Here is a 13,869-nt window from a genome sequence, read left to right on the forward strand (position 1 = left end):
AACCTGCTCACCCTAACCGTACCCATAAAACCTGCTCACCCTAACCGTACTCATAAAACCTGCTCACCCTAACCGTACCCATAAAACCTGCTCACCCTAACCGTACCCATAAAGCCTGCTCACCCTAACCGTACTCATAAAACCTGCTCACCCTAACCGTACCCATAAAACCTGCTCACCCTAACCGTACCCATAAAACCTGCTCACCCTAACCGTACCCATAAAGCCTGCTCACCCTAACCGTACCCATAAAGCCTGCTCACCCTAACCGTACCCATAAAACCTGCTCACCCTAACCGTACCCATAAAACCTGCTCACCCTAACCGTACCCATAAAACCTGCTCACCCTAACCGTACCCATAAAGCCTGCTCACCCTAACCGTACCCATAACTGCTCACCCTAACCGTACCCATAAAACCTGCTCACCCTAACCGTACCCATAAAGCCTGCTCACCCTAACCGTACCCATAAAACCTGCTCACCCTAACCGTACCCATAAAACCTGCTCACCCTAACCGTACCCATAAAACCTGCTCACCCTAACCGTACCCATAAAACCTGCTCACCCTAACCGTACCCATAAAACCTGCTCAGCCTAACCGTACCCATAAAGCCTGCTCAGCCTAACCATACTCATAAATAACCGTACCCATAAAGCCTGCTCAGCCTAACCATACCCATAAAGCCTGCTCAGCCTAACCGTACCCATAAAGCCTGCTCAGCCTAACCGTACCCATAAAGCCTGCTCAGCCTAACCATACTCATAAATAACCGTACCCATAAAACCTGCTCACCCTAACCATACCCATAAATAACCGTACCCATAAATATAACCTGCTCACCCTAACCATGCCCATAAAACCTGCTCACCCTAACCATACCCATAAATAACCGTACCCATAAATATAACCTGCTCACCCTAACCGTACCCATAAAGCCTGCTCACCCTAACCGTACCCATAAAACCTGCTCACCCTAACCGTACCCATAAAACCTGCTCACCCTAACCGTACCCATAAAGCCTGCTCACCCTAACCGTACCCATAAAGCCTGCTCACCCTAACCGTACCCATAAAACCTGCTCACCCTAACCGTACCCATAAAACCTGCTCACCCTAACCGTACCCATAAAACCTGCTCACCCTAACCGTACCCATAAAGCCTGCTCACCCTAACCGTACCCATAACTGCTCACCCTAACCGTACCCATAAAACCTGCTCACCCTAACCGTACCCATAAAGCCTGCTCACCCTAACCGTACCCATAAAACCTGCTCACCCTAACCGTACCCATAAAACCTGCTCACCCTAACCGTACCCATAAAACCTGCTCACCCTAACCGTACCCATAAAACCTGCTCACCCTAACCGTACCCATAAAACCTGCTCACCCTAACCGTACCCATAAAACCTGCTCACCCTAACCGTACCCATAAAGCCTGCTCAGCCTAACCGTACCCATAAAGCCTGCTCAGCCTAACCGTACCCATAAAGCCTGCTCAGCCTAACCATACTCATAAATAACCGTACCCATAAAGCCTGCTCAGCCTAACCATACCCATAAAGCCTGCTCAGCCTAACCGTACCCATAAAACCTGCTCACCCTAACCGTACCCATAAAACCTGCTCACCCTAACCGTACCCATAAAGCCTGCTCAGCCTAACCGTACCCATAAAGCCTGCTCAGCCTAACCGTACCCATAAAGCCTGCTCAGCCTAACCATACTCATAAATAACCGTACCCATAAAGCCTGCTCAGCCTAACCATACCCATAAAGCCTGCTCAGCCTAACCGTACCCATAAAGCCTGCTCAGCCTAACCGTACCCATAAAGCCTGCTCAGCCTAACCATACTCATAAATAACCGTACCCATAAAACCTGCTCACCCTAACCATACCCATAAATAACCGTACCCATAAATATAACCTGCTCACCCTAACCGTACCCATAAAGCCTGCTCACCCTAACCGTACCCATAAAACCTGCTCACCCTAACCGTACCCATAAAACCTGCTCACCCTAACCGTACCCATAAAACCTGCTCACCCTAACCGTACCCATAAAACCTGCTCACCCTAACCGTACTCATAAAACCTGCTCACCCTAACCGTACCCATAAAGCCTGCTCACCCTAACCGTACCCATAAAGCCTGCTCACCCTAACCGTACTCATAAAACCTGCTCACCCTAACCGTACCCATAAAGCCTGCTCACCCTAACCGTACCCATAAAACCTGCTCACCCTAACCGTACCCATAAAGCCTGCTCACCCTAACCGTACCCATAAAACCTGCTCACCCTAACCGTACCCATAAAACCTGCTCACCCTAACCATACCCATAAATAACCGTACCCATAAATATAACCTGCTCACCCTAACCGTACCCATAAACTTAATTCAAAGAAAAAACAAGATTATTTTCCTGACCCCGCTGACAGATATTTGTTCTTGTTTTACGTTTGATTTTGATAAATCTTTTAGAAAACAAGACTTTCTCCACTAAATGTATCTTGATTTAAGAATGTTTAGATATTTTTGCTGGAAAACGCACATGTAAACGTCTAGTTTCTGTGAATAAATAATCATCTTATAAAGTAACCCTGTCCTGCATGAGTCTCTGCTTGAGTGTGCTGTGTTTGTGCTGGTGTGTGCAGTCGGCCCCGATGTACCAGTACCTGGAGCGCCGCATGTTTCAGGAGGCCTATCAGATCGCCTGTCTGGGAGTGACGGACAGCGACTGGAGGGATCTGGCCACCGAGGCTCTCGAGGGACTCGACTTCCACACCGCCAAGAGAGTGAGCTCAGCCAGCGCTACTCTGTCCTGAGGTTATGAGAACGTTTCCGCTTATATCTCCTGTTCTGTGTCTCTCACCAGGCGTTCATCAGGGTTCGAGATCTGCGCTATCTGGAGCTCATCAGCAGCATTGAAGTGAGACCCGTTACTCTCTTTATCTCATCCTTCACTTAAAATGGAAGTCATTTTCTGCTCAATAATCATTCACATTTTTAGAAAACATTGTTGTAAAGGATAGATTTATACTTTTCAAAAACATTTAGGAATCCGTATTTATACAGATACGAGACTCACGTGGAGTGAGTGTGGAGTGTTGGACAGTTCATGCACTCAGCGCTCGTAGCTTTACTTGAGTAGATGAAGGGGCGGAGCTATCAGAGCACATGACTAAACACACTGATACATGCTGCATTTTGTTACAATCATCTCTCTGAATAGTATTAGCATGTTATTGAATTTGGCAATGCTAATAGACATCAGTCCTATGCAGATCTGGGCAGGTAGAGCTGGGGAGGCGGAGGGTTCAGAGGTCAGATCTGGGCAGGTGGAGCTGGGGAGGCGGAGGGTTCAGTGGACAGATCTGGGCAGGTGGAGCTGGGGAGGCGGAGGGTTCAGAGGTCAGATCTGGGCAGGTGGAGCTGGGGAGGCGGAGAGTTCAAAGGTCAGATCTTGGCAGGTGGAGCTGGGGAGGCGGAGGGTTCAGAGGTCAGATCTGGGCAGGTGGAGCTGGGGAGGCGGAGGGTTCAGAGGTCAGATCTGGGCAGGTGGAGCTGGGGAGGCGAAGGGTTCAGAGGTCAGATCTGGGCAGGTGGAGCTGGAGGAGGAGGGTTCAGAGGTCAGATCTGGGCAGGTGGAGGGTTCAGAGGTCAGATCTGGGCAGGTGGAGCTGGGGAGGCGGAGGGTTCAGAGGTCAGATCTGGGCAGGTGGAGCTGGGGAGGCGAAGGGTTCAGAGGTCAGATCTGGGCAGGTGGAGCTGGAGGAGGAGGGTTCAGAGGTCAGATCTGGGCAGGTGGAGGGTTCAGAGGTCAGATCTGGGCAGGTGGAGCTGGGGAGGTGGAGGGTTCAGAGGTCAGATCTGGGCAGGTGGAGTTGGAGGAGGAGGGTTCAGAGGTCAGATCTGGGCAGGTGGAGGGTTCAGAGGTCAGATCTGGGCAGGTGGAGCTGGGGAGGCGGAGGGTTCAGAGGACAGATCTGGGCAGGTGGAGCTGGGGAGGCGGAGGGTTCAGAGGTCAGATCTGGGCAGGTGGAGCTGGGGAGGCGAAGGGTTCAGAGGTCAGATCTGGGCAGGTGGAGTTGGAGGAGGAGGGTTCAGAGGTCAGATCTGGGCAGGTGGAGGGTTCAGAGGTCAGATCTGGGCAGGTGGAGCTGGGGAGGCGGAGGGTTCAGAGGTCAGATCTGGGCAGGTGGAGTTGGGGAGGCGGAGGGTTCAGAGGTCAGATCTGGGCAGGTGGAGCTGGGGAGGAGGGTTCAGAGGTCAGATCTGGGCAGGTGGAGCTGGGGAGGAGGGTTCAGAGGTCAGATCTGGGCAGGTGGAGGGTTCAGAGGTGAGATCTGGGCAGGTGGAGGGTTCAGAGGTGAGATCTGGGCAGGTGGAGTTGGGAAGACCAAGATGGCGCCAGGATGTTTGCCGGCTTGCCACAGTCTGTCCTTGTCTCTTTTATTTGTAATGTTTCTTGTTTGTTTTATCACGCGCTCTGTTTGCTCCCCTTTGGTATATGATCGCATGACGCTATTTAATATTCGATCGGCTGTGTCCGATTGTTTATTTCGCGATCCCAGAGATGATTGGCATCTGCTCTCGCATTATGTGCCAGTCGCATTAAGGAAAATGTGTTACCTGCCGGGATGTCTGTGCATGTGGAGGAAACGGCGAAGGAAGCGTGGGAAGCGTGCTGGAGTCCTTGTGAGATCGAAGAAGATCGGAAAGTTTCCAGTCATCGGACCAGCTTCTTCGATGGCGGAGGCCGTGGCCGTGAACCTGAGATGTTCATACATTGTGCCTGTCTTTCCGTCTTCAGCGTTGATGCCTCAGTCCTCACGGATGGTTCACGTAAGGCGACAGTCTGCAGATCGAGGAGTTAATCATCGGAATCTTCGCTCTTTACGTGACGGGAGTCCGGTAACATTCTATGATTCCTCTCTGCAATCCTCCTCCGATACCACTCCCACTCCAGTAACAATGGCGTTGATTAACGCGAGATCTCTGGCAAATAAGACCTTTATTTTAAATGATCTTTTTCTTTCTTATGAAATTGATTTTTTATTTATTACTGAGACTTGGCTTAATGCTGGTGAAATGTCTTCTCTTTCTGAACTTTCTCCTCCTGGTTGTAGTTTTTTAGTACCCCTAGGTCTGTTGGTCGGGGCGGGGGTCTTGCAGTCGTTTTTAAAGACAAATTTAAGTGTAGACTTTCACCTTCTGCGTTTTTTTGCACTTTTGAATCTCAGTTAATTACGCTGAATTCTTTTAAATCTGTGTTATGTGTTTTGATTTATAGACCCCCAAACTTTCATGGGGATTTTATTCAGGAGTTTTCTGAATTTTTATCTGGTATTGTCCCTTCTTTTGACAATATTCTAATTTGGGGGGATTTTAATATCCATGTGTGCTGCCCTTCAAAGCCCCTGGTCAAAGAATTTTTACATTTATTAGAGTCATTTGATTTTTTACAATGCGTTTCGGGTCCAACTCATGAGCGTGGTCATACGCTTGACCTTGTATTATCTCGGGGTTTCTCTGTTGATAGCATAAAGATTGTTGATACTGTTTTTTCTGACCATAAGACTGTTATCTTAAATTCTAACTTTCCTTGTGGTGTGCCGGATAATATTGTTTCTGCCTCGGTTTCATCTCGTATACTCGATCCATGCACAGCTAGTAGTTTTTCAGCTGTTTTTAATGTCTCTCCTTTTTTTTCATTGATCGAGTCACACTCTCTCTGTATGGGTTTAGAAGAGTTGGTCGATCAGTTTAACTCTTCTTGTTTAGAGATTTTAGATGTTGTGGCTCCTGTCAAAGTCAGGGGGAAAAAAGTCAAATCGCAGCCCTGGTTAAACAGTACTACCCGTGCTCTTAGGCAGGAGTGTAGGAGAGCTGAACGCAAATGGGTTAAAGATAAATTACAAGTCTCTTATGAGATTTTGAAGAACCATTTGAACGAGTATCAAAGAGCTGTTAAATTGGCTAGATCAAATTATTTCTCTGTCATCATTTCCAGAAACTGTAATAATTCTAGAGTACTTTTCTCTACTGTAAATGCTGTTCTTCACCCTACTGTTACTCCTTCACTCACTCCTTCTGCTGACATGTGTGAAGAGCTTTTAAACTTTTTTATTGGTAAGGTTGATGGAATTAGATCTCAGATTTCATCTGTTGGCAATAATTTTATTGCTTCTGTTGACCTTCCGAACCAATTAACCAGTTTTATGCCTGTTTCTTTGCAGCAGCTTAATGATATTACTGCTCATATGAAGCCCACCAGGTCTCCTGGTGATGTGCTCCCTTCTTCTCTGTTTAAGAAAGTACTTGATTCAATTGGCCCAAGTATTCTGTTTATTATGAATACTAGTTTGTCATCTGGTGTTGTTCCGGTTAGTTTTAAGCATGCGGTTATTCAGCCCCTTTTTAAAAAAAACGGCTTAGATCCCTTTGACTTGAGTAGTTATCGTCCGATTTCAAAATTGCCTTTTATTTCTAAGATACTAGAAAAAATTGTGAATGCACAGCTTAATGACTTTTTAACGAGAAATAACATTTCCGATAGATTCCAGTCAGGTTTTAGAGCTGGTCATAGTACAGAGTCTGCTCTTTTGAGGGTTTCTAATGATATCCTGCGAGGTGTTGACTCTGGAAACCGTGTTGTTTTGCTTTTGTTAGATCTTACAGCGGCATTCGATACAGTTGATCATAACATTCTCATTGATCGTCTTAGGGATCAGGTTGGTATTCAGGGCTTAGCCCTGAAATGGTTCTCTTCCTATTTGAAGAACAGGACTTTTTCAGTCAATTTAGGGGATTATTTTTCTTCCGTTGCACCTCTTGTGTGTGGGGTTCCGCAGGGCTCTATACTGGGACCAATTTTATTTTCCCTTTATATGCTCCCTCTAGGCTTGATTTTTGAGAAATTTGGGATTCAGTATCATCTGTATGCGGATGATTCTCAAATTTATTTACCACTTAAACATGGGCATAAATTTGCCATTCAGTCTCTTCAGGCATGTCTGGCCGAAGTTAAGTGTTGGCTTGCGAATAACTTTCTCCAATTAAATGAGGATAAGACCGAGATGATTTTATTTGGAAATAAGGGGTGTGTGGATGATGACTGCCTGGGGTTGTTTCCTGGGAAAAAAATGTCTAGCGTGAGGAACCTTGGTGTCATTTTTGACTCGGAGCTTAAATTTGACCGGCAAATCAATGCTGTCGTTAAGAATAGTTTCTTCCATCTTAGATCAATATCTAAATTGAAATCTATCCTTTCTTTTGACGATATGGAGAAGGTTGTTCATGCCTTTGTGTCATCCCGTTTGGATTATTGCAATGTGTTGTATTTGGGTGTGAGTCAGGCTTCTCTCTCCCGTTTGCAACTCGTTCAGAACTCAGCTGCTAGACTTTTAACCGGTACTAAGAAGAGAGAGCACATTACTCCAGTGTTAATTAAACTACATTGGTTACCTATACGCTACAGAATTCAATACAAAGCGTTGTTGTATGTTTTTAAGTCTCTGCATGGTATAGCGCCTGAGTATGTTACTGATTTAATCAGCCGCTGTCAATCCAGTAGATCTCTGCGCTCAAATGATCAATTGCTTCTCATGGTTCCGCGATCCCGTTTAAAATGTAAAGGTGATCGGGCGTTCTCTGTTGCAGCTCCTAGGCTCTGGAATGACCTTCCTCTGTCTGTAAAAACGTGTCCTTCATTGGGTGTTTTTCAGAGTGCGCTTAAAACTTATTTGTTTTCTTTAGCATTTGATAATGCTTTGTAAGTTGTGTGTCAATTGTTTGCATTGTTTTTATGTTTTTGTTTTTATTTTCTCTTTTTGTACCTTCTGTACAGCACTTTGGTTCCACTTGTGGTGTTGAAAGTGCTTTATAAATAAAGTTGAGTTGAGTTGGGGAGGAGGAGGGTTCAGAGGTCAGATCTGGGCAGGTGGAGCTGGGGAGGAGGAGGGTTCAGAGGTCAGATCTGGGCAGGTGGAGGGTTCAGAGGTCAGATCTGGGCAGGTGGAGTTGGGGAGGAGGAGGGTTCAGAGGTCAGATCTGGGCAGGTGGAGGGTTCAGAGGTCAGATCTGGGCAGGTGGAGCTGGGGAGGCGCAGGGTTCAGAGGTCAGATCTGGGCAGGTGGAGCTGGGGAGGAGGAGGGTTCAGAGGTCAGATCTGGGCAGGTGGAGCTGGGGAGGAGGAGGGTTCAGAGGTCAGATCTTGGCAGGTGGAGCTGGGGAGGCGGAGGGTTCAGAGGTCAGATCTTGGCAGGTGGAGCTGGGGAGGCGGAGGGTTCAGAGGTCAGATCTGGGCAGGTGGAGCTGGGGAGGGGGAGGGTTCAGAGGTCAGATCTTTGCAGGTGGAGCTGGGGAGGCGGAGGGTTCAGAGGTCAGATCTGGGCAGGTGGAGCTGGGGAGGAGGAGGGTTCAGAGGACAGATCTGGGCAGGTGGAGCTGGGGAGGCGGAGGGTTCAGAGGTCAGATCTGGGCAGGTGGAGCTGGGGAGGCGGAGGGTTCAGAGGTCAGATCTGGGCAGGTGGAGCTGGGGAGGCGGAGGGTTCAGAGGTCAGATCTTGGCAGGTGGAGCTGGGGAGGCGGAGGGTTCAGAGGTCAGATCTGGGCAGGTGGAGCTGGGGAGGCGGAGGGTTCAGAGGTCAGATCTGGGCAGGTGGAGCTGGGGAGGAGGAGGGTTCAGAGGTCAGATCTTGGCAGGTGGAGCTGGGGAGGCGGAGGGTTCAGAGGTCAGATCTGGGCAGGTGGAGCTGGGGAGGAGGAGGGTTCAGAGGACAGATCTGGGCAGGTGGAGCTGGGGAGGCGGAGGGTTCAGAGGTCAGATCTGGGCAGGTGGAGCTGGAGGAGGAGGGTTCAGAGGTCAGATCTGGGCAGGTGGAGCTGGGGAGGCGGAGGGTTCAGAGGACAGATCTGGGCAGGTGGAGCTGGAGGAGGAGGGTTCAGAGGTCAGATCTGGGCAGGTGGAGCTGGGGAGGCGGAGGGTTCAGAGGTCAGATCTGGGCAGGTGGAGCTGGGGAGGCGGAAGGTTCAGAGGACAGAACTGGGCAGGTGGAGCTGGGGAGGTGGAGCTGGGGAGGAGGAGGGTTCAGAGGAACTCTGAGACTGAAACACTGAACCACACTATTTAAATGATGAGCCAGCAATCTCATTGGCTGCAGGATCAGCAGAGCCAATCAGCTTGAGCCATGCAGGTGTGTGATATAGTCTGCGATAATTTCGCGATTGTTGTTTTAATGATGTGTGATCTGACATTATCGAGTACATCCCTCACTTTACAGAAACACATCTAGAGAGCGCACACATCTACGTGATGTAGTTTAGTCATTTACGCTAGTGTGTGCTTTCACTGCGTGATTTACTTTGTTAAAATGCCCTCAATATTCAAGATAATGGGAAAAAATACCTTTGTATTTCTTTTAGTGGTATATTTTTTTTTTCTCCAAACATCAGCACAATTACAAATGTGATATTGATTTTATACAACAGTTCAATAAACAAGAAGTCAATATTAAGTGACTTACATTTTAGACACAATATCGCCTGTTTTTAGTTCCAAAGACTCAGGACTATTTTGCGTCTCTGAGCAACACATGACGGTGTTTCGTCACTGAATGAACGAATCGGTTGAACGATGATCGGTTGATTCAATGACTCATTCATTAAAGGAGTCATAACCTAGTATTACCTTGGATACCCACGCTCTATTATAGTCTTTCAGGCCCTTCTAAAAAAGAAAAGTGGAAAAAAATAAACACAGAGCTCCTCTGACCCTTATTTCTGAAGGCATTATTGTCTCGCGAGATCTGATGCGATATTTTGACTGTCGTGGACGGTCATTGTAATAATGCAAATGAGGGGCGCGTTGATTGGTGGCAGGAAGGAGGGGGGTTGACACCGCAGGTAACGCTTCAGCATATCATTCCAAAATGACATCATGGCGCAAGTTCTGAACGTTTCTGCATCTTTCACGGTCGAGTGCGTACTTCGAATCGGAATTCAGTAATGGCGGCGCTCGACTGAATATGAGGGGGAGAGGGGCAGGGCGGGCTTCTAATAGAATTTGATTTAATGTAAGGATAAAAAAAAAAATGATAAATGCATTTCTGAGGTGAGGCAGCGTCAGTGACGTGTTCGGCCTCCAGAGGGCGAGACGAGGCAAACACAACACAAGATAAGTGATAAAACTCTCAGCTACAATATAACAGCTTGATGGTTTAACATTTGTAATTAGTATTGTCATTTTATAGTTGTTCTGTAAAATTATTTTTGTTTATATTTCATACTCATTTAGTCCATTTATTATATACTGGAACAGAGTCTAATTGAATTTGTTCTTGCCTGATGATCAGCTCATTCACAGGCGTTCAGAGAGAAGGGAGCGACACGTCTGCTAATAGAGTATTATAGTGTTGAATGAAAGAAACCCAGTCAGACATGGAAGAATGTTCATGAAAAACAACTGTTCCTTTAAAATGCATCTGAGTTGATGTTCATCTCTGTGTGTGTGTGTGTGTGTGTGTGTGTGTGTGTGTGTGTGTGTGAGTGTGAGTGTGTGATTAGGACGGCTTGTGTTCTGGGAAAGAAAGTTTGTGTTGTTCAGAAATGCTTTTGATGTGTGTGTGTGTGTCGTGTGTGATTGTGTGTGATTGTGTGTGTGTATGCAGGTGAGGAAGAGGAGGGGTGAGACTGATCACCAGCTCTTCCTCGCAGATGTTCATCTCTGTGTGTGTGTGTGTGTGTGTGTGTGTGTGAGAGAGTCTGTGTGTGAGTGTGTGATTAGGACGGCTTGTGTTCTGTGAAAGAAAGTTTGTGTTGTTCAGAAATGCTTTTGATGTCTGGAGTTATGAATGTAAACAATGAACTATTGAGTTTGTGTGTGGGTTTTTTTTTTGTGTGTGTGTGTGTGTGTGTGAGAGAGTTTGTGTGTGAGAGTTTACATGTATTCCAGCTCTTACATTTACATGTATTCATTTAGCAGACGCTTTTATCCAAAGCGACTTATAAATGAGAACAATAGAAGCAGTGAAACTAACAGTAGGACAACAATATGCAAGTGCTGTGACCCTTCCCAGTTTAATCCAACGCAGTACATATTAATTTTTTTATTTTATTTTTTATAATAGAAGAGAATAGAAGAGAAAATGTTAGTATTACTTACTAGTAGTACTAACTTACCAATTAGTATTGGGTGGCAGTGGCTCAGTGGTTCCTGTAGGTTGTCTACAAACCGGAAGGTTCCACCAGACCAAGTGTCGAGGTGTCCATGAGCAAGACCCCTAACCCCAGCTGCTCCCGACGAGCTGGATGGCGCCTTGCATGGCTGACACCGCCGTCGGTGTATGAATGAGTGAATGACTGGGTGAATGTGAGGCATTATGTAAAGCGCTTTGGTGGCCATAGGTCTGTGAAAGCGCTATATAAATGCAGTCCATTTACCATTACTGGATCATGTGCTGTTGAAAAAGAAGCGTCTTCAGCCGTTTCTTGAAAGTGGCTATGGACTCATCCGCTCTGGTTGAGTTAGATCATTCCTCCAGCAGGGATCAGTCCAGGTGAAGGTCAAAGAAAGAGATTTTGTGCCTCTTTGAGATGATGCACCACAAGACGTTGTTCGCTTGTTCTGGATGGCACGTAAGTCTGAAGTAATGAGTTTAGGTAGGAGGGAGCAGAGCTAGTGGTTGTTCTGTAGACAAACGTCAGTGACTTGAATTTGATACGAGCGGCAACTGGCAACCAGTGCAGTTTAGTGAGGAGAGGAGTGACGTGTGCTCTCTTCGGCTCCTTAAAGACCACTCTAGCTGCAGCATCTGGATCAGTTGCAGAGGTTTGACTGTGCAAGCTGGAAGACCAGCCAGGAGAGCATTACAATAGTCCAGTCTGGAGAGAACTAGCGCTTGGACAAGGAGTTGTGTAGCTCTGATAGGAAGGGTCTGATCCTCCTAATGTTGTATAAGGCAAATCTACATGACCGGCAGTTCTAGCAATGTGGTCTGTGAAGTGCAATTGATCATCAATTACAACTCCAAGGTTCCTGGCTGACCTTGATGGAGTTATGGATGACGAGTCTAGTTGAATGGGGAAGTTGTGGTGTAGTGTTGGGTTGGCTGGGAACACGAGTAGCTCTGTCTTCGCAAGGTTTAGTTGAAGGTGGTGGTCCTTCATCCAGCCAGAAATGTCTGTCAGGCTGAGATACGATCAGCTACCGTCGGATCGTCGGGCTGGAATGAGAGGTAGAGTTGTGTGTCATCAGCGTAGCAGTGATGGGAAAAAACATGTTTCTGAATGACAGATCCTAGTGATGGCATGTAGATGGAGAAGAGAAGCGGTCCCAGCACTGAGCCCTGAGGCACTCCAGTAGCTAGATGATGGGTCTTAGACACCTCACCCCTCCACGACACCCTAAAGGACCTCCTGAGAGGTAAGACTTGAACCATTGGAGTGCGGTTCCCAAGATGCCCTTCATCTTTAGGATTGACAGGAGGATCTGGTGATTAACTGTGTCGAAGGCAGACAGATCCAGCAGGATGAGAACTGAGGATTTGGAGGCTGCTCTTGCCAGTCTCAGAGCTTCAGTAACCGAGAGCAGGGCCGTCTCAGTTGAGTGTCCGCTTCTGAAACCAGACTGGTTGTCGTCCAGGAGATTGTTCTGTGTAAGGAAGGAAGAGATCTGGTTGAAAACAACTTGTTCAAGTGTTTTCGCGACGAATGGAAGGAGAGATACCGGTCTGTAATTCTCCAGATGTGCTGGATTTAGACTGGGTTTCTTAAGCAGTGGGGTTACACGAGCCTGCTTAACTGCTGTGGGAAAGGTACCAGTGTGAAGAGAGGTGTTGATGATGTGTGTGAGTGCGGGTACAACCGAGGATGAAATGGCTTGAAGTAGGTTAGTGGGAATAGGATCAAGCGGACAGGTGGTAGGGCGATTGGAAAGGAGGAGATTGGAGACTTCTGCCTCTGCAAGTAGAGAGATGGAGGGTAGAGAGTGTGTTAGCTGGTAAGATGTGTGTGTCAGTTTGTGGATTGGTAAATTGGCCGCTGATGGAGGTTGTTTTATTTATGAAGAATGTGGCAAAATCGTCCGCTGTTAGTGTTGATGAAGGAGGAGGAAGAGGAGGAGGGTTGAGAAGAGAGGAGAAGGTTTTTAAAAGCATGCGAGAGTCTGAAGAATTGTTAATTTTGTTGTGATAGTAAGTCATTTTAGCAGTAGAGACATTAGCAGAGAAGGAAGAGAGGAGGGACTGATGAAGACCAAGATCAGTAGGATCTTTCGATTAACGCCTCTTCCTCTCTGCAACCCTGAGTTCAGAACGATGTTCACAGAGAACATCAGATAACCAGAGGGCCGAGGGTGTGGCGCGGGCTGGCCTGGAGGAGAGGGGGCTCTGGATGAGACCAGAGAGGATAGACGAGAGGGTGAGAGCGAGCGTAGGTTTCGCCGAAAGGTGACCTGTGGAGGAGTGTGTGTTGTGTTCTGAGAGTGATCACCAGCTCTTCCTCGCAGATGTTCATCTGTGTGTGTGTGTGTGTGTGTGTGTGTGTGTGTGTGTGTGCAGGAGAGGAAGAGGAGGGGTGAGAGTGATCACCAGCTCTTCCTCGCAGATGTTCATCTCTGTGTGTGTGTGTGTGTGTGTGTGTGTGTGCAGGAGAGGAAGAGGAGGGGTGAGAGTGATCACCAGCTCTTCCTCGCAGATGTTCATCTCTGTGTGTGTGTGTGTGTGTGTGTGTGTGCAGGAGAGGAAGAGGAGGGGTGAGAGTGATCACCAGCTCTTCCTCGCAGATGTTCATCTCTGTGTGTGTGTGTGTGTGTGTGTGTGTGTGTGTGTGTGTGTGTGTGTGCAGGAGAGGAAGAGGAGGGGTGA

General features: G+C 47.5%; 1 protein-coding gene across 3 annotated transcripts in view; it reads left to right on the forward strand.

The window, feature by feature from the left end:
• ift122 (intraflagellar transport 122 homolog (Chlamydomonas)) overlaps positions 1-13,869 on the forward strand; it is a 70,677-nt gene that overhangs the window by 33,444 nt on the left and 23,364 nt on the right. For all 3 annotated transcript variants that reach the window (XM_084087774.1, XM_084087775.1, XM_084087776.1), the window contains exons 15-16: positions 2,659-2,799; positions 2,880-2,933. In XM_084087774.1, coding sequence (XP_083943900.1) covers positions 2,659-2,799; positions 2,880-2,933 — 195 coding nt within the window. The remainder of the gene's footprint in view (positions 1-2,658; positions 2,800-2,879; positions 2,934-13,869) is intronic.

This window comes from Abramis brama (genome assembly GCF_963993115.1).
Source record: "Abramis brama genome assembly, chromosome: 16".
NCBI lineage: Eukaryota > Metazoa > Chordata > Actinopteri > Cypriniformes > Leuciscidae > Abramis > Abramis brama.